Source organism: Cetorhinus maximus, chromosome 7 (assembly GCF_964194155.1).
Source record: "Cetorhinus maximus chromosome 7, sCetMax3.hap1.1, whole genome shotgun sequence".
Classification (NCBI taxonomy): Eukaryota; Metazoa; Chordata; class Chondrichthyes; order Lamniformes; family Cetorhinidae; genus Cetorhinus; species Cetorhinus maximus.
Window position 1 is genome coordinate 91,312,750 of NC_135885.1, and position 16,504 is coordinate 91,329,253.

At 42.3% G+C, this 16,504-nt stretch overlaps 1 protein-coding gene across 6 annotated transcripts in view; it reads right to left on the reverse strand.

Annotated features, from left to right (window-relative positions):
• The window catches only part of tdrd3 (tudor domain containing 3), a 152,900-nt gene that overhangs the window by 17,305 nt on the left and 119,091 nt on the right, over positions 1-16,504 (reverse strand). For 2 of the 6 annotated variants that reach the window (XM_078545866.1, XM_078545864.1), the window contains one exon: positions 6,372-6,566. The exons of the other annotated variants lie outside the window; for them this stretch is intronic. In XM_078545866.1, coding sequence (XP_078401992.1) covers positions 6,549-6,566 — 18 coding nt within the window. In that variant the 3' untranslated portion in view covers positions 6,372-6,548. Of the gene's footprint in view, positions 1-6,371; positions 6,567-16,504 lie in introns of those variants that run through there. 6 annotated transcript variants of the gene reach the window in all.

Genomic DNA, 16,504 nt, shown 5'->3' on the forward strand with positions numbered 1-16,504 from the left:
CACTGCTGCCAATGTGCATCGATGGTGGAGGGACTGAATGTTTGTGGATGGGGTGCCACCCAAGTGGGCTGCTTTGTCCTGGATGGTGTCAAGCTTCAAGTGTTGTTGGAGCTGCACTCATCCAGGCAAGTGGAGAGTATTCCATCACACTCCTGACTTGTGCCTTATAGATGGTGTACAGACTGTGGGGAGTCAGGTGGTGAGTTACTCGCCACAGGATTCCAAGCCTCTGACCTGCTCTTGTGCCTCAGTATTTATATGGCTAGTCCAGTCCAGTTTCTGGTCATCAGTAACCTCCAGGATGTTGGTAGTGGGGAATCCAGCAATGATAATGCTATTGAATTTCAAGTGGCGGTGGTTAGATTCTCTCTCATTGGAGATGGTCATTGCCTGGCATTTGTGTTGTGCGAATGTTACTTGTGCCTTGTCAGCCCAAGGCTGGATATTGTCCAGGTCTTGCTACATTTGAACATGGACTGCTTCAGTATCTGAGTTATCGTGAATGGTGATGAACATTGTGCAATCATCAGCAAACATCCCTACTTCTGATCTTATGATGGGAGGTCACTGATAAAGCAACTGAAGATAGTTAGGCCTTGGAACTCCTACAGTGATGTCCTGGAACTGAGATGATTTACCAACAACCACAACCATCTTCCTTTGTGCTAAGTATGACTCCAACCAGTGAAGAGTTTTCCCCCTGATTCCCGACTCCACTTTTGCTAGGGCACCATGATGCCACTTAGTCAAATGCTGCCTTGATGTCAAGGCCAGTCATTCTCATCCCTCCTCTGGAGTTAAGCTCTTTTGTCCATGTTTGAACCAAGGCTGTAATGAGGTCCGGAGCCGAGTGGTCCTGGCAGAACCCAAACTGAGCAGGTTGTTGCTCAAGTGCCACTTGACAGCGCTGTTGATGACCCCTTCCATCACTTTACTGATGATGCAGGGTAGACTGATAGGGCGGTAACTGGCCAGGTTGAATTTGTCCTGCTTTTTGTGTACAGGACATACCTGGGCAATTTTCCACATTGCTAGACTGATGCTAGTGTTATAGCTGTATTGGAACAGCTTGGCTAGGGGCACGGCCAGTTCTGGAGTTCAAGTCTTTAGTACTATTGCTGGAATATTGTCAAGGCCCATAGCCTTCACAGGATCCAGTGACTTCAGCTGTTTCTTCATATCACGTGGAGTGAATCGAATTGGCTGAAGACTGGCATCTGTGATGCTGGGGACCTCCGGAGGAGGCCAAGGTGGATTATCCACATGGCAATTCAGGTTGAAGATTATTGCGAATGCTTCAGCCTTATCTTTTTCACTGATATGCTGGGCTGCCCCATCATTGAGGATGGAGGTATTTGTGGAGCCTGTGAGAGTTGTCCAATTGTCCACCACCATTCACGACTGGATGTGGCAGGACTGCAGAGCTTAGATCTGATCCTTTGGCTGCGGGATCACTTAGCTCTGTCCATCACTTGCTGCGTATGCTGTTTGGCACACAAGTAGCACTGTCTCGTAGCTTTGCCAGGTTGACGCCTCATTTTAGGTATGTCTGGGTGCTGCTCCTGGCATGCTGGCCTGCACTCTTCATTGAACCAGGGTTGATCCCCTGGCTTGATGGTAATGGTAGAGTGGGGGATATGCCGGGTCATGAGCTTACAGATTGTGGTTAAGTAGAATTCTGCTGCTGCTGATGGCCCACAGTGCCTCATGGTTGCCCAGTTGAGTTGCTAGATCCGTTCAAAATATATTCCATTTAGCTCGGTGGTAGTGCCACACAATGCAATCGAGAGTATCCTCGTAGTGAAGACAGGACTTTGTCTCCACAAGGTCTGTGTAGTGGTCACTTCTATCGATACTGTCATGGGCAAATGTATCAGCAGCAGGGAGGCTGGTGAGGATGAGGTCAAGTCTTTCCTTCTTGTTGGTTCACTCACCACATGCTGCAGACCCGGATTAGCAGATATGTCCTTCAGGACTCGGTTAGCTGTGCTGCTACCGAGCCACTGTTGATGATGGATATTGAAGCCCCCCACCCAGAGTACATTCTGTGCCCTTGCCACCCTCGGTGCTTCCTCCAAGTTGTGTTCAACACGGAGGAGTACTGATTCATCAGCTGGGGGGGGAGGGGGGGGGGGGGGTGCTGGTGAGTGATAATCAGGAGGTTTTCTTGCCCATGTTTGACCTGATGCCATGAGACTTCATTGGGTCCAGAGTCAAATCTGATGACTCCCAACTGTATACCACTGTGCTGCTACCTCTGCTGGGTCTGTCCTGTCAGTGGGACAGGACATATCCACGGATGGTGATGGTGGTGTCTCAGACATGATCTGTAAGGTATGATTCCGTGAATATGACCGGTTGTTGCTTGACCAGTCTGTGATACAGTTCTCCCAATTTTGGGATTAGCCCCCGGTGTTAATAAGGAGGACTTTGCAGGGTCGACAGCGCTGAGTTTGTCCTTGTCGTTTCCGGTTCCTAGATCAATGCTGGGTGGTCCATCCGGTTTCATTCCTTATACTTTTTAGTGGATTGAAACAACTGTGTGGCTTGCTAGGCCATTTCAGAGGGCAGTTAAGAGTCAACCACATGGCTGTGGGTCTGAAGTAACATGTAGGCCAGACCAGGTAAGGATGGCAAATTTCCCATTCGGGTTTTTACAACAATGGCTTCATGATTATCATGAGACTTTTAATTCCAGATTTTTATTGAATTCAAAATTCACCATCTGCCTTGGTGGGAATCAAACCCAGGTCCCCAGAGCATTACCCTGGGTCTCTGGATTACTAGTACAGTGACAATACCACTACGCCACCATGTCCCACCATTTGTGCAGCTGGCACTGCACAAATCATCTTGAATATTTTGGGGTACATTCTACAGTAACGTTAAACACCGGTGCAAGCACAGTTCAATACTTGGACAATGGAAAAGTGAAGAATGGCCAATGACAGTCTAATGATGGTCTGATTTTGCATTTGTAATAACTGCTTACAGAAGGGCAAGCTAATACCTCAATAAAAACCTACGGATTTGGAGAAGGCCAGAATTAAAAGCTAATCAAAAAGTGAACTCTAAATTTCCCAATGAACAAGTTGAATGCATAAATTAATTGTTGCACACATTTCAATTAACTAATGGATTGGTGAACCACCTGAAAAGGTGATAGGATATTCAATCCTATGGTTTGCACAGTGCCAGCATTCTAAAGAACCCAGTATGATTGGAAAAGGCTGCAGAATGAGTGAAACAGGAATCTGAGCAGGCAGGAACCTTGTCTTTTTTTAAAGACATCATTTTTTAAAGATTTTTATAAAAACTGAAAAACAAAGCTGAAATGTCAAGATCCATAATGAAGGGCTCTGCCAAAGTTGATAAAAGTGCAGATGATTAGTGATTAGGTTTCAAGATTAAAGACCTGAGGACAGCAGGAGGAAGAGAAATGGTTCCACAGTTTTGAAAATTTGAGGAAGAGTTAGGAATGGGAGATTTTACAGAATCTTAAAAATGCAATTTGAGATTACAGAAGGAAAAATGTAGAATTACTTAAATACAGTGGAGGCAGAACAGAGATATGAAAATACAGAGAAACAGTAGCACGGAAAAAAAGAGACAGATTTTTTCTTTAAAACACTGACAGAAACTGTTGATAGTTAAATGTCCATGTCCGACCACATCTCCAAACTGTTTAATTAAAATTTGAAGAATTCTCAGATATCTAATTTAAGTTCAAATATGTTTAGCACAAGTTTCGGTTTAACACAGTTACTACTGCAATACAGAGTGTTGACACGGCAAAAAAAAAATCAATGCTGACAGAATATAGGTTCCTTTTAAATGGTGTAGACAATAGATTATTTTACTTGTATAAGTTCTCAAGATTCTGATTTTTTTCCCTAGTGGTTTGTGTCCAACTTAACAGAAAATAAATAATCACTGATTTTGAACTGAATGTAACTAAACGAATGAACATCCATCCTAATTGATCATTAGATTTCCCTCTGAAGAGCATTTCAGATCATTTCCAATTCCTAACTGAAGGAATAAATGCAATTCATTTGAATTTATAAAATACTAGGTGATAGTACTGTGTGGCATTGTAAAACTAGCAATTTTATTTCTTAAATTAAAAACTCCTGAATACTCACTTTATGCTACTGCTTATGTTGTAACCAAGTTGAAAGCTTTGCTAAGCCCACATTAATTGAAACTTGTGACTAAATATATGTCAAATTCTTTCTGAAAATATACAATGTGAGCACAATTTAAAAGCTGGAAGTAGTTTTTGGGGAAGAAAGTTATTTCCTTTTTCATTATATAATATACTTAAATCACTACAATCACTAAGCTTATGGTTATTTTCCTCAAAGTTCCCAAGAAGTTTCTATTTCAGTCAGATTGACTCTGAAGCATTACTTACTCCCTAACACATGTCTTTATCAGAAGCTATGCTTCTGTAACTGCACTTTTCAGAATAACCTTAAATGAATGGCTGCTCTGAAACCACCAGAAAGAACATATCACAACAGACAGATTTCACTTAGATCAGTTTGATCACTGAGCTTGTCTACCAGGAAGCCTGGAGTTCAACTTGAGTTTTTGTTTCAGGGTGCAATTTGGGAGCTGCAATTCACTTCCTAAACTAGAACTAGACAATGCTTGCTGAGTATTTGGAAAATTAGCAAGTGCAGTTATAGAATGGTTAAACCACATACAAGTAATCTTTCACATAAAGCAAAATGTTTCAAACAATGTTTTTCCAAATAATGCTGTCATATACCAAATATGTTAACAGCAAATTATGTACAATAGCAAACCTTGTACGACTCTAAGAAGTAAATTCTATTTCACAATCCGCAATCTGGAACAAAAAGCATCCTGAACTCCATTTTCATCTGATTAAACATGGGGGCTCTTCAGGCACTGGCTCAGAAGGTAAAAAAACTCAGCCCATTATGAGACAGAGTCAGGGATACAAGCTTTCATTTTTAATTCCAGTCTATACTGAGTAAATTGATTTTCCAATGTGATGGCAAGAAGTTACAGCTGGTTTCAATGCCTTAGGGTCAAAAAATGTATTAAAAAATAACCTGAAGTGCAGCAAAATTCTTTCGAGTTATCAACAGTCACGGATTGCAACTCTTTTGAGTACAATCACAGTTCTTGGTTTCCAGGAGTGGGACATGAACCCACAACCCTTTGATTCAAAGGCGAGGGTGCTATGAACTGAGCCACAGCTGACACCTCCAAAGGTTTTCTGTCAAACTCTTTCGAGTTATCAACAGTCACAGATTGCAACTCTTCCGAGTACAATCACAGTTCTTGGTTTCCGGGAGTGGGACATGAACCCACAACCCTCTGGTTCAAAGGCGAGGGTGCTATGAACTGAGCAGATGCCAGTTGAAAATGGGACCAATCTTGTCAATCATGACCTCCTTTATAAATTAACTCGACAACTCACACGAGGAATGACCTAATGTCAGAAAGACATCTGTTGCTTGTCGATAAGTACCCAAACGTGACTGTGTTTTTGAGAGAAGGAAGAAAATTTAAAGAGGGAGATAAGGAAACATAGGTGAATGCCCCAGATGTCGTCTGTGTGAATTGCAGCAAAAGGAGAAGCTGTCTGGATGTTTTGAAAAGTAGCGAGCGAGCGCGAGAGAGCCCGAGCGCGAGAGAGAGAGAGAGAGCCCGAGCGCGCGCGAGAGAGAGAGAGAGAGACCGAGCGAGAGAGAGAGCGCGCAAGAGAGACAGAAGAAGATAAGGTTAGATGTGAGGCAGTTGAGGGGTGACTTGATCAAAGTTTTCAAGATATTAAGGGGAACAGATAGGATAGATAGAAAAAAAACATTTCTGCAGGTTGAGGGAGTCTGGGTTAGGGAAACATATTCTCAAGGTTAGAGCCAGACCTTCCACAAGCGACATTAAGAAACACACCACACAGACAGTGGTATAAGTTCGGAACAAACTGCTGCAAACAACAATTGATGTTAGACCAGTGGTAAATGTTAAACTGATATTGGTAAATTTTTGTCCAAGAATATTGGGCAAACCCCTAAAACAGCCTCAAGGGGCTACTCCTATATTTCTAAAATGATGGGAGGAGTAACAAGACATACCATGTAAAAAGTCTTTAGTTACGCAATTAGATATCACAGCAATACACTTATTAAAATATCGATCCATTGAATGGCCTGGCCAAGGGATGAAGCAACTTTGCGAACTTCTGACTCCATATTACTAAATTTTATCAAACCATACAAAACAAAGAGCCACATTTTTCTCCGGTAAATACACCTCAACTATCTTGGTGATGTGTACATTTGTATGTTACCAGACACAACAGAAGAGAAATTGCAAGAGAACTGAAGAGGTTGTGACAAAATGTATAAAACCTTTATTGCAGATAATACATTTTAATACATTTTTCACTGTTTGTGATTCAAGTTTTTTTTTTAAAGAGCAATCATGCTGTGATGTTAAATTGGGTCATCTCTTAAAGGCTGCAATCGTCGGTGCACACTCCGATATGGTCGAACAATAGGGGTCCTTCACTCCATTAGGACATTCTATAATATGGTGAATAAAATAAAACGTTACCCGTTGTAGCTAGTTTTGTGCAACTAGCTTAGTGAATGAATCCAAAATGAAAATTGTTATTCTACACGCAATGTGAATTAGTCCAACATTTAAGCTCAAGCAGTGAGCAACTGGCAAATTTTGAAAAAACACACTTGAAAGGATGAAAATGCTAGCTGACAAATATTAGTACTATCCTGCACTAAAAAATCTTAGGTAGCCAGCAAATGAATATCTGTGCACAGCTTTAAAATAATTAATCATAATTAGCATGCAAGATATTTAAAGTGTGTATAATGAAGTTCACCAGAAACGATACTGCGCTGTTTTCTGTAGCCTTAGATTGAACTTCATAACAAACTGAAAACAAAAATGGCTTCATTGCAGAATTATTTTTGTCTACTTAATTCAGGCTTTGCACTATTACAATTGTAACCTCTAATATGCAGTAGTGAGCATCAGTACCCACGCCTTTCACTTAGCACCAATGGTTACTATCAGTTCTGTCAGCAATTACCTCTAATTGTTTTTGTAAAAGTTATATCCCCAAATGCCACTCTCTTCAGTCAGTAATATGTTGCTTGTCAGAATCAGGATAGCAATTAGCAATACAATGAGGGTTCAAAACATTTCCATATTCACACCACTATGCAACAAAGTAAAATACACAGAGTCAAAGTGCTTTTAACACAAGCTAAAAACAAAAAAAATGTAAGGGCCGATTACAAGATGAGGCATTTCTATGCGTAAGCTGGACATGCAAGAAGCACAAGTCAGGAAATAGTGAGCTCACAGCCATTGATTCTCAATATGTTAAAACAACAAGTGCTGCTCCAAGTGCCTGATCACAAAGTCAGGTCTATAAATGTTTTACAACAGCCTGTAAGGTACAAGACTACAATCATGAATTTGAAGCTGCAAACAATAAATTACCCAGATAGTGGCAGCAAATATAAAAAAAATTGACTGATGTTGTGAACCCTATATGTTTGCTTAAACTGTGAGAAATAATTCAACATAAATTCACAATGAATAAATTATAAAAATGACCTTAAGAGCAATTTAAATAAACTAGAAACTCATAACTGCCACCCAGTGCTTTGTGGATCAGAATTTGAGGGCATTGACATCTGGATCAGGCTCAGCTGTAATGTCCTAAATCAACTAGCCTGGCAGCATTTATCATTTAGGCTTACACATGAAGAACTGGAACCCAAAATCAGTCATCAACATTGGAAGGGGAAAAAATATGACAAACCACTTGTGGCAGTAGAATACACATAACCATGCCATATTTTTAATCACTTCAGCAACTACAATGCTCGAGTGCATTCAAATGTCGTTAAACATTGGCAAGTTAGCAATCCATCCAACAAATATTGATCTCAATTTAAAAGCACAACATTCCTCTGGAATTTTTAACAATTTATTCTTTAAACCTAAACATCACTGATAAGCGATGCACTGCTGTAGGCCATTAAGTCCTAGAGATTTGTGGGCTTTTCATCTCGTGTTCGAATATCAGTAGAAAAAAATGTTTAGGTTCCTCACTCTTATTCGCCCCTTGGTTACTCTATTTCTGGCATGTAATTTGTTTCATCAACTGTGAAGCCATACACAAAATATATGTTCAACGTGTCTGCCCTTCCCTCATTCCCATGATAATTTCTCCTGTATCTGGTACCAAGGGACCAAAATATTTATTTCAGCTACTCTCTTCCTTGTTGTATATTTGGAAAAACTCTTACAATCTGTATTTCTATTCCTGGCTGGTTTACACACATTCTTTTTCTGTTTTATACAACTTGTTGGTTGCCCTCTGCTAGCTTCTAAAACATTCCAAATCCTCAGTCTTACTTTTATTTTTTGTAACATTATAAGCCTCTTCAGCTAATCAAACAATATTCTTAACTTCCCTTAACCGTAAGCCATGGGTGGATCTTTCTCAATGAGTTTTTGTATTTTTAATGGAATGTATTTTTAAACAATTTGAATTGTTTCTGTAATTTTATTTTTGTTCATGGAATGTGGGTGTTGCTGGCGCGGCTAGCATTTATTGGCCATCACTAATTGTCATCAAGAAGGCAGTGGTGAGCTGCCTTCTTGAACTGCTGCAGTCCATGTTCTGTAGGGACTCTCAATGCTGTTTGGAAGGGAGTTCCAGAATTTTGACCCAGCAACAGTGAAGGAATGGCAATATAGCTCCAAGTCAGGACGGTGTTTGACTTGGAGGGGGACTTGCAAGTGGTGGTGTTCCCACGCATCTGTTGCCATTGTCCTTTAGGTGGTCGAGATTGTGGGTTTGGAAGGTGCTGTCAAAGGAGCTGTGGTGAGTTGCTGTAGTGCATCTTGTAGATGGTACACACTGCTGCCACTGTGCATCAGTGGTGGAGAGAGTGAATCTTTAAGCTGGTGGATGGAGTGTCAATCAAGGGGGCTGCTTTGTCTTGGATGGTGTTGAGCTTCTCTGTTGTTTTTGGAGTTGCACTCATCCAGACAAGTGGAGACTATTCTATCACGCCCCTGACTTGTGCCTTGGAGATGGTGAACAGGCTTTGGGGAGTCAGGACATGAGTTACTCTCTGCAGAATTCCTAGCCTCTGACCTGCTCTTATGGCCACCGTACTTAAGTGCCTAGTCCAGTTCAGTTTCTGGTCAGCGGTATCCGCTCCCCCTGGATGTTGATACTGTTCCCACTCTTCATTTACTGCCATATCTTTAACCTTATTTACCCAATTAATTGTAGTCAGCTCTCTCCTCAAATCTGTGTAATTGAATCTGTTAAAGGTGAAGATACTTATTTGGGATGGAGTACGTCATCCAGACTACCTTTCAAAATTTTATTTGTCCAGTTTATATCAAGATTAAAGTTCCCCCCACAATTATTGCAATGGCTTTGTTACAAGCTTCAGTTATTTCTTAATGTGCTGTCTAATTGTATAACTACCAGGAGGAGGTCTGTAAACTACTCACTCACCAGTATTTTCTGATCTTTGCTGTTCCTAATTTCCACCTTTACCGATTCTACTTCCTGTCTTTTGAGCCAAGATCCTCTCTCACTACTGTCCTTCTGTCATCCTTTACCATCAGGACTACTTTTCCTCCTTTGCCATTGTCTGTCTTTTCGAAATATAATGTACCCCGGATTATTTATTTCACAACCTTGGTCACCTTGCAACAATGTCTCTACAATGGCGATTAGATCTAAAACATTTATCTCTATTTCTGCCATTAGTTCATCAATCTTATCATGCATGTTTCATGCATTCAGATAGAGCCTTTTTTTTAAAAACCACTATTCTTTGCATGGACCTTAATCGTTGATGTACTATTACTGTTAAAATCCCTGTCCTTTCCTGCCTCACTTTGCTTATCTTGACACAAACCAATGCACTGCTTTATTCCCTCAACTTTTCTCTTCAGATTTCCAAATCCCCTTCTCCCCCAACTCTTTTAGTTTAATGCCCAACCCTCAGCCCTGGATATACAATTCACCAGGACACTGATTCCCAGCCCAGTTTAAGTGCAGACCATCTCAACAGAACAGATCCCTCTTACATCAAAACCCCTTCCTCCCACACCACTAAGCCATTTGTCTCATTTTCTAATCTGCTTGATCACATCTCCAATTGGCATGTGGCTAAAACAAGAATCCAGAGATTACAACCTTTGAGGATCTGACTTTTAATTTGGACCCTAACTCCTAAAACACACTCAGAAGAACATCATCCCTTATTCTAACTATGTCATTGGTTCCCACATGGACCACAACAAATGGATCATCCCCCTCCCACTCTAAGTTAACTTCCAGTCGCAGGGAGATGTCCTGAACCCTGGCACAGGGCAGGCAACACAACCTCTGGAACTCCCAGTTATGGCTACAGGACAGTATTTATTTCCCTGGCTATTTTGTCCCCTATTAATACTAAATTTCCTGAATGGCTTCCTGCACCACAGTGCCATTGTCAGTTTGCTTATCCATCCTGCAGATTTTGCCCTGATCCACAGAGATTGAAAGTTCCCCATACCTGTTGATCCAAGTCAAGGACCAAGGCGCCTCCATTGCTGTATCCTGAATCCCCAAACCTGACTCTGACTTTCAATCTCACACTCCTGACCATGGCCACTGATCAACTCTAAAATTCTACTTAACCTAAGGGGCGTGGCTACTTCCGAGAACAAAGTGCCCAGGTAACTTTCTCCTCCCTGATGCCCTGCAGGGCCTGCAGCTTGGACTTCAGCTCAACAGCTAAGCCAAAGTTGCTTAAGTCACAGGCACTTATCACAGATACGGTTGTCTGGGATCGCAAAGTTCTCTACAAACTGCCACATGTTACAGTTACAGTACACCACTTGCCTTGCCATTGTCTGTTTATCCACATTTATTTGATTAGTTAATTTAGAAAAGTGAAATAATAGCAAAATACTTTGTATCCTAGATTAACGATAAAAGAAAAACACTTACCAACTACTGGAGGTAAAACAAAAGGTATGAAAAGCAGCATTTCCTTCCCTCTCCGCACCAAATTTCCAACTTTAACACTGTTTAAAAGCACTCTGTTCCCCAATCACTTGTGCTTCACAGTCCTTGAGGGCCTTGCCATCAGCTGCCAAGGCCCGCAGCTCTGAAATCCCCTCCCTAAATTTCTCCGTCTTCATAGTTTCTTTGCCACTCTTTCCTCCTTTAAAATCTACCTCTTTGAACAAGCTTTTGGTTACCTCAAACATGGCAAGGGATTACACAATAAATGGCAGGATTCTGAGAAGTGTAAGGGAACAAAGGAATCTTGGAGCGTATGTCTACAGATCCCTGAAGATAGCAAGGCAGGGAGATAAGGTGGTTAAAAATGCATAAAGAATATTTTCCTTTATTGGTTAGGCCAAAAGCAGGGAAGTTATGCTAGAACTGTGTAAAACATTATTTATACTGCAGCTAAAGAATTGCATACAGTTCTGTCATTGCTGTCAGGGACGATGCAATCACACTAGAGAGGGTGCAGAAAAAAATGACAAGGATGTTGCCAGGAATGGAGAATTTTAGCTCTGAGGAAGGACTGGAGAGGCTGGGTTTGGTTTCTTCATGGCGGGCCTAGATAGGGCGTACAGGAATCACCTACTGACATTAGCAGAGATGTCAATAACCAGGAGCATGAATTTTAAGTAATTGGCAGAAGAATTAAAGGGGAGTCAAGGAGAATTTCTTTCACCCAGAGGTTAATGAGTGTGTTGAACTCACTGTCTTAAGGGGTGGAGGAGGAAGAAACCACATTGCATTTAAAACACACTTGGACATGGACATGAGGGGCCATAACCCACAGGGCTATGGACCATGAGCTGGAAGGTGGGATTAGAGCAGACAGCTTTCATAGCCAACATGAACTTGATGGGCCAAATGGTCACCTTCTGTGCCTTAAATAGTTTTATGTTTCTGATATCTCCTAGTGGCTTGGTGTCTAATTTTGCTTTGTAACACTCCTGTGAAGTGCCTAGGGATATTTTATGTTAAAAACACCATATAAATACAAGTTCTTGATGTAGTTCAAACCATTTAAGCTATAATGAACAACATTATAAAACAGTAACAAAAATAAAAATAGCTGGAAAAACTCAGCAGGTCTGACAGCATCTGCGGAGAGGAATACAGTTAACGTTTCGAGAAATAGGTGGGAAAAGAAAAACATATTTAAAAAATATAAATTGGAAAAAGGGGGATCGAAAAGGGGGTGGAGCGAGGAGGAGAGAGTTCATGATCTGAAGTTGTTGAACTCTACGTTAAGTCCGGCAGGCTGTAAAGTGCCTAGTCGGAAGATGAAGTGCTGTTCCTCCAGTTTGCGTTGAACTTCACTGGAACTGTGCAGCAGGCCAAGGACGGACATGTGGGCATGAGCGCAGGGCGGTGTGTTGAAATGGCAAGCGACAGGAAGGTCTGGATCATGCTTGAGGACAGACCAAAGGTGTTCCACGAAGCTGTCACCCAGTTGAGACAGAGGTGTCAAGGAAGGGAAGGGAAGTATCAGTGATGGACCATGTGAAAATGATGGGAGGGTGTAAATTGTAAGCAAAATTAATAAATTTTTCCAGGTCCAGACAAGAGCCTGAAGCGGCACCAAAGCAGTCATCGATGTACCGGAGAAAGAGTTTTGGGAGGGGGTCTGAGTAGGACAAGGAATGTTCCACATACCCCATAAAGAGACAGGCATAACTGGGGCCCAAGCGGGTACCCATAGCCACACCTTTTATTTGGAGGAAATGAGACGAGTTTAAGGAGAAATTGTTCAGTGAGAGAACAAGTTCAGCCAGACGGAGGAGAGTAGTGGTGGAAGGGGATTGTTCGGGCCTCTGTTCGAGGAAGAAGCGGAGAGCCCTCAGACCATCCCGGTGGGGGATGGAGGTGTAGAGGGATTGGACGTCCATCGTGAAGAGGCAGCAGTTGGGGCCAGGGAACTGGAAATTGTTGATATGATGTAGGGCGTCAGAGGAATTGCGGACGTAGGTAGGAAGAGACTGGACAAGGGGAGAGAGAAAGGAGTCACGATAGCAAGAAATGAGTTCCGTGGGGCAGGAACAGGCTGACACGATCGGTCTGCCGGGACAGTTCTATTTGTGGATTTTGGGGAGGAGGTAGAAGCGGGCCATTTGAGGTTGGGAGACTATGAGGTTGGAAGCTGTGGAGGGAAGATCTGCAGAGGAGATGAGGTCAGTGACAGTCCTGGAAACAATGGCTTGATGTTCAGTGGTGGGGTCAAGGTCCAGGGGGAGGTAGGAGGAAGTGTCTGCAAGTTGACGCTCAGCCTCTGCGAGGTAGAGGTCAGTGCGCCAGACAACAACAGCATCGCCCTTGTCAGCGGGTTTGATGACAAAGTCAGGGTTGGACCTGAGAGAACGGAGTGCGGCAAGTTCAGAAGGAGACAGGTTAAAGTAGGTGAGAGGAGCAGAGAAATTGAGACGACTGCTGTCACGCCACTATTTCCATCCATTGTTTCATCTCCACCTTTTAGCCAATTTTGATCCCTTCCCCCCACCCCACCCCCACGAGGGTGGTCACTTACTACCCTTAATGTCACCATTAGCACATTTCTTAGCAAATAGCACCACTATCAACACCCCTTTGTCCTTTTGTCTATGACATCTTTAGCAATCTCTTCTTTGCCTCCACCTATCACTGGCCCTCTATCCAGCTCTACCTGTCCCACCCCCCTCAACCAGCTTATATTTCACTTCATTTCTATATTTCCTCAGTTCTGATGAAGAGTCATACGGACTCGCAACGTTAACTGTATTCCTCTCCACAGATGCTGTCAGACCTTTTTCCAGCTATTTTTATTTTATCTTTTGTTTCAGATTTCCAGCATCCGCAGTATTTTGCTTTTATTATAAAGCAGGAACTATCTGTGTAGAATTTTTCGACCTGATAAAAATAAAATGGCTAATATTTAATAACGATAAAAACAAAATCTGCAAACTCTAGAAAATTGAAACAGAAAAAGTATGCTGGAGAAGCAAAGCAGATCAGCCAACATCTGAAAGAATAAATAAAGATTAACATTTCTTTCAGACATTGCTCTGCACCAATAATATTTGCACCATACAAGCGCCAGGCAATGACCATCTCCAACAAGAGAAGCCAACCACCTCTGCTTGACATTCAATGACATTACCATCGCTGAACCCTTCACCATCAAAATCCTGGGTTACCACTGACCAGAAACTAAACTGCATGAGCCATGTAAATATTGTGGCTACATGGAGAAGGCTCATCTGGGAAGGCACTGAACACACCAACACACCATGTTGGGAACATGCAGAGGCGAAGTAGAGGCGTCAGATGGAATGTACAAACCTCCAAACAACCCATTTAAGCAACCCTTCAAACACAATCTGCCCTCCATGTGGCAGAGACTGTAATCGCGCACTGGACTTATCAGCCATCTCAGAACCCATCAAACTGGTTAGGAAGCAAGTCATCCTCATTCCCAAGGGACTGCCTAAGCAGATGGCTACAAGAGCAGGTCAGTGGCTGGAATTTCTGTAGCGAGTAACTCTCATTCTGACTCGCCAAAGCCTGTCCACCATCCTCAAGGCACCAGTCAGGAGTGCAATGGAATATTCTCCACAAGCTTGAATGAGTGCTGCTCCAATAACACTCGAGAAGCTCAACACCACCGAGGGCAAAGAAGCCCACTTAAACATTCATTCTCTCCACCACTGACACACAGTGGCAGCAGTTGTACCATACATAATTTGTCAAGCCTTCTTCGACAGCACCTTCCAAACTCATGACCACTAGCATCCAGGAAAATCACAGTAGACACATGGAAACACCACCAACCACAAGTTCCTCTCCAAACCACACTATCCTGACTTGGAACAAAATCACCATCTTTTCACTGTTGCTGGATCAAAAACCTGGAACTCCCTCCCTGACAGCATTGTGGGTGTACCTGCACCAGATGGACTGAAGTGGTTCAAGGTGGCAGCTCACCCCATCTTCTCAAGGTAAATTACTGATGGGCAACAAATGCTGATCTTGCCACATCCCAATGAAGACTATATAAAAAAAAGTATTAAAATGTTGTCAGTCATTAGTCGAAAACTGAGAATGATCTTTAGCATACAACTCATTTTGTCTTCCCCTAACATCATCTTCAGTCTTCATAATGAACAAGTTGAGCCACTTAACACAAATCAGAGTAACAAAAAATTAAGAAGTAGCCCAAACCTAGGCTGTTTTCGCTGCTGAATGATATTCAAGAACTGGTTATCAAGGACTCATTGGACATGGCAAAAATGTTAAATAAGTGCAGAAAGCCCCTGCTTTAAGTTGTTCCGCTTTAACGTTGGTCAGTTAATAGGGCCCTTGTCTGCATTTAGCATTGGGATTTTGTTTTATCGTTTTGCGTGGCTTTGACTTAAAGTTGTGAGATTGGTGCCATTTTGGAGCTGCCCCTCCTGCTCCCTGACCCTCCCAGTTGCTGCCAACACTCCCTCTCGTCGACCCCCTCTCTCCCTCGCCAACCATCCCTCTCGCTACCTCTCCAGCTTGCAGCTTACATCTGCAACCCTGCAACTCGAAGCTGCCTTTACCACTCATCTTGCTGTCGCTCACAGCAATGTTTTGGAAGGCTAAAGCAAAGAGTGGGAGAGGCAGCAAGCAAAGGGTCAGGGAGAGGCAGCAGGCCAAAATTACCACTGCTGCAAAGTTTAAATACACACTTTAACTAATACTTAAACTTGCTTCAGGTTCTGTGGTCAGTTTCCCAAGCCCCAGGAAACTTGTGGTGTACAAGTTAAATTTAAAGCCACATTAAACACAATTTGCAAAAACCTCACGGACACCTTCTGAACGTTAACATTTTCAGGATGAGGCCAAGATCAGATGGGATAAAATACTTCTCCCTGTTAACCACACCTGCCCCTCTAACATCACACCCCCACCATTTTTAAATGTGAGTTAACAAAACATCACAATAATGGTAACCCCAACCTTTCGATTGCTCACAGAAATATTTCTAATTTCGACCAGATTAGGGAGATACTAAGTAGAGGCACATTCCACAAGAAATAAAAATTATACAAATAAAACCTGAAAGATAGGAACTGGGGCAGAAATGACGATGGGGGTAATGGGGATAATGGTATCAATCAACACATTGTCCTTTCATTTCTAGAACGGGTATATAAATCCATACAAGGGAGAAAACAACACTTTTACTGACTGCACAGATGCTACACCAAATGAGTTTGGGTAATAAACCAGCATCCAATCAGCATAAGCCATGATATATAACAGCATTCAGCCCCATCCTACATGTAGTTCTGTTATCAATTCTTAGATAACCAACAGATGGCTGGTGCAAGAATTGGAAATCTCAACACAAGGAATCTCTCTTATAGCTGCAGCTTTTATATACAATTGAGACAGCATGAA